General features: G+C 38.7%; 1 protein-coding gene across 1 annotated transcript in view; it reads right to left on the bottom strand.

The window, feature by feature from the left end:
* Positions 1-3354: 3354 nt before the first annotated feature.
* Positions 3355-12199, bottom strand: part of RAP2A (RAP2A, member of RAS oncogene family) — a 30291-nt gene continuing 21446 nt past the window's right edge. Inside the window, exon 2 of the mRNA XM_041423359.1 lies at positions 3355-6793. Within this exon, the coding sequence (XP_041279293.1) occupies positions 6556-6793 (238 nt within the window). The 3' untranslated portion in view covers positions 3355-6555. The remainder of the gene's footprint in view (positions 6794-12199) is intronic.

Genomic DNA, 12199 nt, shown 5'->3' with positions numbered 1-12199 from the left:
AAATTGCGTTGTACAACTAGAAAGCTAAGGTGCCATGTCTCAAGTATTTGGGGATGATGTTTGAAGTTAATGTCTTTTGGTTATCAAACTGCACAAGGATTGTAAAGCAAGAAAAAATTCAGAATCTTTCCATACAACATCTCAAGGAGCAGCTTTACACTTAATGAAATGTCTTGTAGAAGGCTACACTTCAGATTCAGTTCTCTGATCTACCTAATAAGCACTTTTGTGCAAGAACATCCCTAATCTTAATACTCTTATTTCTACCTTTCAACATAACACTCAGTGTTACCTACATATTTTTCTTTAGCAGTCTTTGAGGTTTATAAACTTACCACTATAACCTAGATCTACCCCCATTCTCCTCCACTTCTGCCAGCTCACTGTTCCATTCTTCAGTGAGACTCCTACATGGCTGTCTGGTTGTCTACATACGTGGTCACTGCACCATGAAGAACTTGAAATAAATTCTCAGTGCCCCACAGACTATTTCATATTCCAGTCAGACCACAAAGCATCTGCTTGAAAGTACACAGAAAAACTGTTCCAGCAGAATGGAATGAAGATGTGCCGTTAGCAGCTCCAGCATCGCACAGCGCCTGGCTCACATCAACACGGCGTTTTCTTCCACCCACTTGCAATCCAGCCTGTAAATGCAACCCACAGCTTGGAGAAGAGAAGGCTCCAGGGAGCTTTCTGGCAGTCTTCCAGTGTCTAAAAGGGGCTTGCAAGAGAGCTGGAGAGGAACCTTTGACAAGAGCCTGCAGTGACAGGACAAGGGGGAATGGCTTCAAACTGAAAGAGGGCAGGTTTAGATTCTAAGGAAGAAATTTTTCCACTCTGAAAGCGGTGAGGCACTGGAATGGGCTGCACAGGATGCCCTGTCTCTGGAAGTGTTCAAGGCCAGGCTTTGAGCAATCCAGTCTAGTGGAAGGCATCCCTGCCCATGGCACAGGGATTGGAGCTAGATGAACTTTAAACACCCCTTTCTGTCTGAATCATTCTATGAGCCTATGACTCTTAACTCAGTACTTTTTACTTCCAATGTGAGAAGAAAAACGTGTTGGCCATCAGACAAATGAAACCCTAAACAACTGCACTCAAAATCCAGACATATTAACTGAGCTCCCTATAAAGAAAAGAAACTTGCAGTTCTAAATGTCTGATTGCAATTAGCAAAAAAACCACAAGTTCTTTCAACAGTTTTATGGCAAAACAGGAATTATGTTTAATACACCTGAGTAGGACACTAGTACATTCAAACAGTCATTGGAAGCTAGAAATTTCTTTCTTAAATGAGAATGATCAAGATGGTGCCTGCCAAAGGAAGAGATGACTACGCTTCTATGGGCCAGACAGAGCAATAAGCACAGTTTCCAGCAGTTTCAAAATAATTCTTCCTGCGCTCAGAAAAATAGATGTCGTTTGATGGAGAATAAAGCACAAGGTGAACAGCAAGGACACAATGCTACTGGAGGTAACTTGGGATAGAAGAGGTAGTCTAGTGATTCCCTGGTCAAGCAACAAAAATATCGACCAAAGGTTGGTGATCCACTTGGACTGATACCTGCGGAAGACTGATAAGATATTATAGCCAATCAAAATATTTTACAGCATAAAAAACTTTCTGCAGTATCTAGAAAGAAAAAAAAAGGGGGAGAAGTGTGCAGAGGGACAGAGAAAGCATTTGCTAGGAGGGAAAAGTTTAAAGTTTTCTAGCTGTTCAGCTATTTGAAAAGAGCATGTCATACACTGGCAATATTTTAGCTGTTCAGAACAGCCCAGTGAATTTGTGTTGTCTCTCTCTAGGTATCTTCTTTGGCAAAACAGAAGGATATTACTAAGGTAATGGGACTGGAAGAGCCCATCAGCAAAAGTTCCCTTGGAACTGATCTACAGAATGAATGGGCAAATCAAAAACATGCAATTAGCAGCATGTGCCAGCCTTCTATATGATCCATAGAACTAAAAGCATTTAAGATGTGCCAGCCTCAGGTTTCTTGCTCCTTAGGGCATGCATTACATGAAAACAAGAGACTACCAAGCACCCATCATTACTGAAAATAGGGTATTTTAGTGATACTGGCATGACTAAAATGTAACTGCTGATCAGTGCCAATTAGCTAGAATAATCCTGTTAGCATTAGCTCAACTGTTCATTTATAAATCTCTGCAACACTAATTGTATTTGAAGTTCTTTTAACACTAACTCCTTTTTTTGTGGCGCTGAAAGCCTTCAAACCACTCATCAATTGAACAGCTGATATAACAAACAATCTTTCTTTAACTCTTTGCAGTCTCAGTGCTATAAAAGTAGTTCTGCATATTAACTATATCATATATTGAACAAGTTTTTATTTGGTCTTTTTTATATATTGAACATTTCATTATATATTTAAATAAGCACTATTCTCTTGCCATATCAAGAGCTGTATCTTATCAAATACTGAGTATTACTGATTGTCAGTGTGCACCCCACTAAGAAAAGTGAAGATAAAACCGCCCCTCCATTGCTATTGCTATTGTTCTTTATCAAGCTCATAACTTAGATCACAACATCCATCCATTCATCAAAAATAAATTATATTTGATTTTCACTTATTGCTAATTAATTTGTACCAGAGGAGCATTTTGGCTGGAAATACTTTCCTGAACTGAAGACAGTTGGCAATGTTGTTTCCAATTACTGGGCACCCTCATCAGCTCTGGATGAAGTTTTTAATCAAATCAAAATGGACAATACAGAAAATACAAGGAAGATTTCATTAAATAAATTTATTTGTTAAAATAATTTAACTCCAAATACAACTGCTGAGTTTGCATTGAGTTCTATGTACAATTCTTGTTTTATTTGAAACATCAAGGTTTAAACAACTGACATTGTTACAAAACAAACTGTTGCCCCATTTAAAGTTGCCAGTTGTATTAGAGCTCAACAATTAACTGTGAAATACATTAATTCACCCCTAGGAAACTCCAAATCAACAGTGTTAAGTCTGACTCCAGAACCCACTTCAGTCTTTCTTCAAACCCTGTTCAAGAATTAACAGATGCACAACAATGCAGATAAAAGCCTCCTGCAGTTGTCAAACATTTGCTTTTGTTGCGGAGTTTCACAATTAAAGCCTAACCAGTGCTTTGATGGCACACTGGTAAAAAAATATAAAATAAAAAAATTAAAAACAAACATGCACAAAACCCCCCAACCAAATGGCTGACATCTTTAAGGTAACATTCTATACAGGAAAGCAAATACCAGTAGTTTTCCCACAGAAAAGTAATGGCAACTGTAGCACTGGGGTTAGGGAGAGGCTAGAATCAGAACAGAAAACATCACCAAATTTCTTTTCTTGATGCTCTGAAGGGGTGGGCAGGGGGATGGGCACAACAGAAAAAAAAATCAAACAAAATCCAATGCAAGTTGTATTTAACACTCTTGATCTGATTCTGGTTTGTTTGCTTTGAATCACTTTTGTGTGTATTTTCAAGGGAAAGAGGAAACAGTTGCTCTCACTATCATAGCTTAAAAGAATAAAAGTTGCAACTTTTTTTTAAAAAAAAACCAACAAAACTGGAGAAATGCTGTCTTTGTAGAAAAGTACAAAGCTCTACAAGAACAGCCAAAGGAAAAGTGGGTCTTTGGAACAAATAATATTTTAAGGCATGTTACAAGAAACTTTCAAATACTATAATTGGTAATCCTATCAGGGTACAAATGAAAGAGTGACCCAAGACCAGTGACTCCTGCAGGGTGGCCATACAGCTGCTGTGTGGCTCACCTACTGCCCTTTCTGCTACCCCTATAACTTGAAAAATCTGTTGAGTGCAACTGTCATTGATTCAAGCTCCACTATCTTCACATTAGTGGAAATACAAATAGTGCATAACTACTTCCTCAGAACTATACAATAAAAAACAACACTTACACTTTGCTCCCCCAGCCAAGTTGCATGGTAGCTTACACATGGCCGATGCTTTTGAAAATGTAAGAGTGTAATGAAAAAACAAAACTGGGAGATATTTTCTTTAATATTTCTGTTACAAATTTACTGTGCAATTTTTCCAATATTTAAAGCCCATCTGCTTTATATCATGAACTTCACATTAGGCTGTTTATACTCTACTTCACGCCATTTTCTTGGCTGATGAACAATCTGTCAGGTAAGATTTTTAACATCTCTGTAAATAACCTCGCATAACATGCACTTCCAACTCAGTTTGAAATTTGGCTTTGGTTTGTTTTTTTGTGGGTTTTCTTTTTTGAGTGCTTACACAGTGGATCTCACACTGGCAAGCTGTTTTGTGGATGGATTGTGCTGCTTGATTAACCGTTTCCCAATCTAGATATTTGAAACCCTGAAATATCATTAATCCAACATCTCACATCTTGTTTAAGCATGGCAGCTGACACAACGGGCAGGCAGGGGGTGGTAAGAGAACATTCATACCATCTAGTTTAGGCATGTGAGTTCCGTGACTTGGAGGACTGAAGTTAAAAGCCTAAGTTTGCTATACAGTCAATGGAAAGAGGTAGGTGCCTCTAGGAGGGCGATTCAGAGCACTCAAAATGGGCATTCAGATGCCAGAAATAAACGGTGTGCCTATCTCCCTAAGAGAACAAAGTACAGTAACAAAAGCTCTGCAAAGTAGATGGGAAATGGGCTACATTTACGTTCTAGTAAGGCTTAATGCTCTGTGACATCTAATGCCCTTTGTCACACTGGTTGTGGAAAGGTCTTGAAAGATTAAGGGCAGAGTTGGTCAGTTCTCTTCTGTGAATATGATTTTCTTTAGTTATCATCCAGTGAACTATAATTCAAATGTTAAGGATATTTATGTATGGAAATCTGCAAAGTGTTTTCTACTCCAGTGTCCTTTGTGGCAGATGAGAGCGCTTTTAGGAAGTTCTGCAGATGGAGGCAAAACTCTCGAACCTAACTCCAATTACAGCATTTCTAAGGGCCATATACACACACACATACACACTCAACACACACACAGCCCAGCACCCCTATTTTCACTCATTTAAACACAAGGAACTACACTGTTACTGCACAAGATTTAAAAACCAATAAACGCATGGTGTTATTTAGACCACAGGCTCAGTGACTGTATTTTTATGGCCAATTTTACCTATAAAAGATCCAGCTCAAGACAATCTCTCCAGCATTTAAAATCTAAACATTGCGATTGAAAACTTTTCTATACTTTGATTGTAAGACTTTGAAATAGGTATTTCTGTGCCATTAGTCATGCAAATGATAAATACTTCACTGCTATGAAACTAGCAAGTCAGAGCTCGAGCATCCTTTCCAAATAAAATATTTGCTCCCACCATTAAACACTCCAATAATTGGGGCAACCTTTGAATAGTGTGTCAGGCAATTAAAGAGCCATTTCCACACTCACCTAAGGAATTACAACTGTAACTATTTCACCTCTGAACCAAATGATTTCACATGGTTATTCAATTTAAGTTTTCAACATTAAAGCTATCAAATAGCAAACTGGATTTTCAAATGTTAGTTTGGGATCACACCAGAGAATGTAGCCCTTAAAGGCAAGAAAAACTGTTGTCTTTAACAAACTTAAAAATGCAGGATGTTCATACTGTCCCACGAGGTTTCTGTAGAAGGGAACATATGGATGAAACATGGCTTAATTTTCCTTACAAGATGGTACTAGTTAATCTATTAAAGTGTTCCTTGTTAGTAAGGCTCAGCAATTTTTTTTCATCACAGTTGCTTCCTCCTGGTTCAGTAAAGTGAAAATAAAGATGCTTCCTGCTTTGTAAACAGAGGGTTTGTTTGGCTTTTTGTAGACCAAAACCTGAAGTGATCCTCCATTTTCGAGCAGCAAAATGAAAGATTTAAAACATTCCAATGCCAGACTGTTTCTTCACCCGTCACTTGTTTCCAGATCTTGCCTCTCGTTTCACACACTGATACAATGTTTTCTATTTCAAGATGTGGGATAAAGTGTAGAAATAATAGCATTGATTTGAAAAGAATCCAAACTGTATGGGTCTCTGGTAGCCTTTTCCTCCAACACTGTCAGAAGTCCTGGTGAAATCAACATAACTGACTGAACAAACTCAGCCACATGTGATAGTGTCCATTCTGAAGCGTGGTAATCAGACACCAAAAGACTTGGCTCTCCTTTTCATGCTTATGCTTGTCGTGGAAGGTCTTCAGAGATATCCTCTCCACTGCTTTCGTCTCCGTTTCCAAAAGCATTCTGTCCTCTTCGGAAATAGTTGCTGTTGTTGCTGTCTGACGTGACAACACACGTACGTTCGACTGGAACGACCCTGTAGATCAACTGACTGTGCCATAAAATTGCAGGTGCTCAAAGGGAAAAAACGGGTGAGATGTGGTCATTTAACCCAATTATATTCAGAGTCAGTGATTGACTTTCAATGCTCAGCTCTGAGTTAATGTTGCTACTTCACTACAGATGTATTTCAAGTGACCCACAAACCAGGAAGTGAAGTAGACAGTTTTACCACCTTACAAAATTTCTTCAAATTAAGTCCAGGTTAGGTCATTTTTAATGCTATTGTATATTACATGCAGAACAGCATGGATCATCTTTGTCTGGCTGTGCTGCATAGTTCATTTGTCTAACAATTTCCGCAAAGAGCTCATCCACCATTGTTTTACTTTTAGCAGAGGTCTCCATAAAGGGGCAGCCCCATTCTTCGGCTAAGGCTCTGCCTTCACTCAATGATACTTCTCTCTCACTTTCCAGGTCCACTTTATTACCAACCAGAATTACTGGCACCTTCTCATACCTACAGTTTAAAAACAAAAAAAAAAACAAACCAACAATAATTAAATTTTTAAAATGGCAACATTCTTCAAGTAAAAAAAAAAAAAGAAAAAAAAAAGAAAAAAAAATCTATTTGCAAACAGTACAAGCCCTACAAGAAAGAGACATTTGGAAGATCTTAAAATTTTACATTTGAAAAAATGTGTATCTCACATTCTAGCAATTTGTTGCACATCTTTTCCCCTCAGAGGTTTCAGAGTTCTACAAAAATTTTACTCCTCTGAATTTTCCTTTCCCCCAGGAAACACGCCAGGAGTACTTTCACACTATAAAAATGAGGAATATAATACTATTTTCTCTGTTTGCAATCTCCATGTGTAAGAACAGGATGGACACCAAATCCTCCCTTCAACATTACACCCTCCTTCTCCTGGAACAGATATTTTGTATCTCCTGCTTGGGGTAATGATGCAACACTCTCCCTTTCAAGAGCACATTTACCTTTGGTCAATATACACAGAACTCTCTGAATAGCAATAAATAAGACAAAACCAAAGGGCCAGTAAATTAATTCCAAATTTCAGGAAATGTAGTCCACTTGAAGTATTGCATACACACATAAGTACTGTTACATAAAAACACGTATTAGATAATACAGAATGTATATCTCCCCCTCGCAGCATTCACATCATTATGCCAGTTAAACAAGTCGAAGAGACAAAAAAATCACAATTAAGTTCCAGGCAATACTATCACAGTTCTGCTTCATAACCAACTTGGACAGCACAACAGATCATGTTGCTATGAAGGAATTCTTTACTTTGCAGCTCCTTGTGAAAGGATCCTTGCCAAATTTTTTTACAAAATTGAAATGCCTGCTGTTTTTTTTTTCCATCCTCACATTCATAAACCTTTCTTCAGACATGAAACTAAGTGTTTCATCAGGCTTTGAATTTACATATTTGCCACAGAAAAGAAAAGAGAGAAGAAAACACTGGGTCTATTTCCAAAATACTCTTAACACAGGTTTTCTCATGAAAGCAACTAGGACTGAGAGAAAAACCACTCATAACTTTTCAGCATTCAAACCAGACCTAAGAGAAGCAAGATAGTACCTTCTTAACTTAAACCTGATTTTCTCCTTCGTATTTTCTTAGTAGTATTGCTTTGAGTCAAATTGCTGGAGTAAGACTGAACTGTGGGCAGACAAAAGACGCAGCTGACACCTGCAGCAGCTGAAGATGACACCCTTCTTAAGCCACCTTCTTCATCCCTCCCACCCATCCCCCCTGCCTGCCAGGCAAGGCAGCAGAGCAGTGCTGGGTGCCTCTGCCTCATCTGGTTGAGGGGAACAGCCTGTTTTCCCTGTCTGTCCCCACTCTGCATGGGAACAGGTACCCTGTGTGCTCCTGCTGCAGGGACGGTGGGCTCCCCCAGGGTCCAAAAGGATGTGAGGACAATAATGTCTCAAACCACATCAGCAACTCTTACATCACCAGACTAGTATAAAAAAACTGTCCAACTATGTCATAAGATGTAGCTGAAAATCTACACTTTGTTATGCCTCTTTGCTTACTAAGAGAATGTCATTTGATCCATAGTCCAGGGCTGTCATCAATAATTGCAGAGAATTCCTCTCACTTCTACCATTTTTCCTGCTTTCATTTACCAGAAGAAGAGACACAATCCATTTATTCCTCTGTGAATAAGTGTTTAGCACAATGATATCTTTGGAACTCTTGCAAGAACTAAGCTGCCATTAATAAAGTACCAAAATACACACAAGCATCTTGAAATCTGTCCTCCTGCATTTAAACAAGATAGCATAGTCTTTAATTACGTAAGATGGATGGCATTCGACAGATAAAAAGAAACACTGAATTGCTGTCTTATCTTTATTGTTCAGATGTATGTGCCTTATTGTATTTGCTATACAGCATTAAAAAAAATCCTTCAGTGGAAATGGAATCAGGTACCCTTCACTGAATATCTTGATTTCTGAAGGCCCTGAATTTCCTCTCTCTCTCCACTGGCTTGCCCTCTGGTAAAACTGAGAAATCCAAAGCAGGTGCTTGAGAAATGCTCAGTGAAGAAATAGATGAGCCAGATTTAAAACACAAGATCACCTCTCTGAGTTTTGTGACATCACTCCATTGTTGAGAAACATATAAGGAAACACATACACACTTGTTGCAGATTTATAGTCAGTTCCACTAAAAAATTCAAGTGCTTAAAAGGTTTAGGAACCCTAGAAAAACTGGGCAACTAAACATCTGAGTGTCTATATGCTATGAGTACTCCACACCGGGGAAATGGAGCAGTGGAAAGCCTGATGTTTTGTACTGAAGAACAGAAAGAACTGATGAGCTGACAGAAAAGATGTGAAAAGCCTAGTTTAATTTATTTGCACAGGACCATCAAGGAACTATTAGGTGGAACTGAGAGAAGCAATTTTCTGTATTGCTTTTCCTGTTGCATGTACCCAATTCATTACCTACCTTCACCACCTAAAATGAGATCCTACAGTCAATAGCCTTATTCACCTTATAATTCAGATTCACCCAAATAACCAATGACTTTACAATACTGAAATGTGTAAGAAAGTGTTTCTGCAAAGCTCTCAGTATGTCTTCTTAGCAAAAATAAAGTTGCTCTTGCAGAATACATCCCTATACTACCTAGATTTTGAGTAGTTAATTTTACAGAGAAAACACTTTATATATATATGTACACATTCCGTGTGACACATATTTTAGATTTTTATACTTACGCCTGTCTATAATAAATACCATTTTTCTTTCTACATCGAAGACTCAGTGTCTACTACGTAGAAAACAGCAAATAATGGAAAAACAGTCCACAGACACTGAGCAGAAGACTGGCTCTGGTATGAGCTGGACTTAAGTGCTCCAGCTCAGTATCAGTCCTGCCAGACCCAAGCTGAGTAGAGGGAGTCATACCAGACTTCTGTGTATCACACTCCCCAAGTACCAAGAGGATGATGAACGGTGTGTCTTCATTCAGAGTCCTCAGGGCTTTGCACTTTCCAGTTTTGAATTCTGGTAACACATTGTGGAAAATCTAGCTCTTGTCTAAATCAAACTCTACAAGCTCTGAAGTTCAAGCTAGCTCTGCACCCCTTACCTCTCAACACTGCCAGAATTTCCTGCCTCACTTAGTATCCTGACCAATTGTTTTTCTGATGAGTACAGGCTCAGTACTTTCCTTACTACAGCTGCTGATCTCACTGGAGGCAACTTCTGCCTGCATCTGGACACTCCACTTGACACTCAGAGCTTTGACCAGCCACCACTCAGGTGGTGTGTGGCAGCACAGGCCCACCAAGGGAAGGGCAGTTTCTCAGATCTGGGGGAATTATATGATCCTAATGAAATTTGAAGGGAAGAAGATAATCTCTTCTTCACAGGCTTTTCACCCTGTTGAATTTCAGTGGCCCAAGAGAAAAATATGTTCTTTACAAAGGAAAAAACCAAATAAAAAAAAGAGAGCCACCTTGCAATGTCCAAGCAGCAACGCAGAATCCTTCCATACAGCCACAAAAATCAAACATAGGAATTCACAAATCCTTCCTCCAGTAGGATCTAACTAGCAAATACTTTTAGCAGAGCAAGAGAGGCTAAAACCCCACCACCTATACTGAAGTTGTGAATCTAGGCTGCTGCTCCCATCACAGGATCTGTGAGAGAACAGCTCAACCCGCAGCAGGAGCTGGGCAGAAGTTTTGCCTTTTGCTGCAGCCCACCTGCCTCTGCCTGTTCCCTGAGCAATGGGAAAGTGGCACAGTTCTGCTCATTTCTGGAGCAGGAAAATCCAATTTTCTCAGTATGGCTGAAAAGCTTTGAGTAGCACTGATCATTCCTAATGAAAAGCACGAGGGCCACCTGAAAATAAGAACTGCTGCTACTTTTGTCAGTATCAAAGCAGCACAGTATGTATTCTGGGGCAAATATAGCAGAGCCTGTAAGAAACACTCTCAAATGTAGCTAGGGAAGGCTTGACTTTTTAAGACCTCTTCAGGAACAAATTTTTGCAAGACCAATTACATGTGTTTGCAGAACATGATTAAAGAACAAGGCACTTCACCCTGTTTAAATGATCTCATTATCTTCAGCTCCAATATGGCCAATACTGAGCAGAGGCGATTCCTGAAGAGGTAGCAGGACTGCAGACATTTACAGCCCTATGAAAGACACCAGTACAGAGTCAAATGCCATCATATCTAGGGTTTCCACTACTGGCAAGGTAGAGTCACTGCCCCATAAAAGACAATCAGAGTGTATTTCCGAGTTCTAGATAAATTCAGTGCTAAAACCCACCCTGTTACCCATCTTTAATAAACACCTGGGACCAATAGCCCACAATAAATCTCAGTTTTCCTGAGGAAGGACACCACAGACACACGAAATCAATAAACACACAAACATCAAATGTTTTATGTGGCCCAGTTATACACCACTGACCACACAGCCTTATATGTCACACAGCAATAAATATTTTATATTTTATCTTGCACAGCACACACATCCTCCATATTTCTGTTTAGATTACTATGTACATTTTGAATAACAGCTTAGAACATTTAGAAAGTGTCAAGGTGAATGGTATGAGAATGATCTTCAGAGACTTTTTCCTCACAGCTTTTCCACTGCCAATCACATCCCAAAAAACATGGGCAGTACCTGACTTCTTTTACAAGTTATTTCTCAGACTTCTGGTTAGAACTGTCATTGGATAAAGATAAAAACAAAGACTATGTGCAGTGAAAATATAATAAAAATGAAGATTGAAAAAGCAAGAATTTAAAAACAAAACCCCCAAACATACATCAAGGCTAATAAACTGATCTGATTCCTTTAAAGAGTGGTAGAGATTGCCCAGTACCCCTATGCCCTGTGTGCGTGTGCGAGTTGCACTAGTCAGTAGAGAAAAATGTACAAACAAGTTCCTGTTTTCTAATTTGACATTCTGGAAGTGGTGTCTCTTTTCTAAGATTTTTTTCCCTGGGCTTCATATCAGACCCAAATATTTTCAACCAAATCAATCTGTGTAATAAAAAAAAAAACCCAAGACAATACCATGTATTCTTAAAGACCATTTTTTTAAGTCCTGTTGAAGTTTTTGGAAAGATGCATGACTACAGCTTTATACGATAAAAACTGGGACCACTGAAATACAAAAGGTACAAATATGGCATAATCAAAAGGAGTCTCCAGTACTAAATCTCCCTTATTACTTTCTACATACAGGGTATCTTTCTGTCTCTCTCTTTTTTTTTTTTTTTTTGTAATGCATTTCTGTCACTTTTTATAGTATTTAAAAAAGGAAATTAATTTAAGGGACAAAGATATTAGTGTTGAAAATTATGCAAATAATATCAAAAAGTCAATTTAAAAAATGTTCTTCACTT

Source organism: Onychostruthus taczanowskii, unplaced genomic scaffold, assembly GCF_017590055.1.
Source record: "Onychostruthus taczanowskii isolate IOZ18803 unplaced genomic scaffold, ASM1759005v1 scaffold77, whole genome shotgun sequence".
NCBI classification, from domain to species: domain Eukaryota; kingdom Metazoa; phylum Chordata; class Aves; order Passeriformes; family Passeridae; genus Onychostruthus; species Onychostruthus taczanowskii.
The sequence above is the reverse complement of the archived record's forward strand: the minus strand, read 5'-3'. Positions and strand labels throughout refer to the sequence as shown.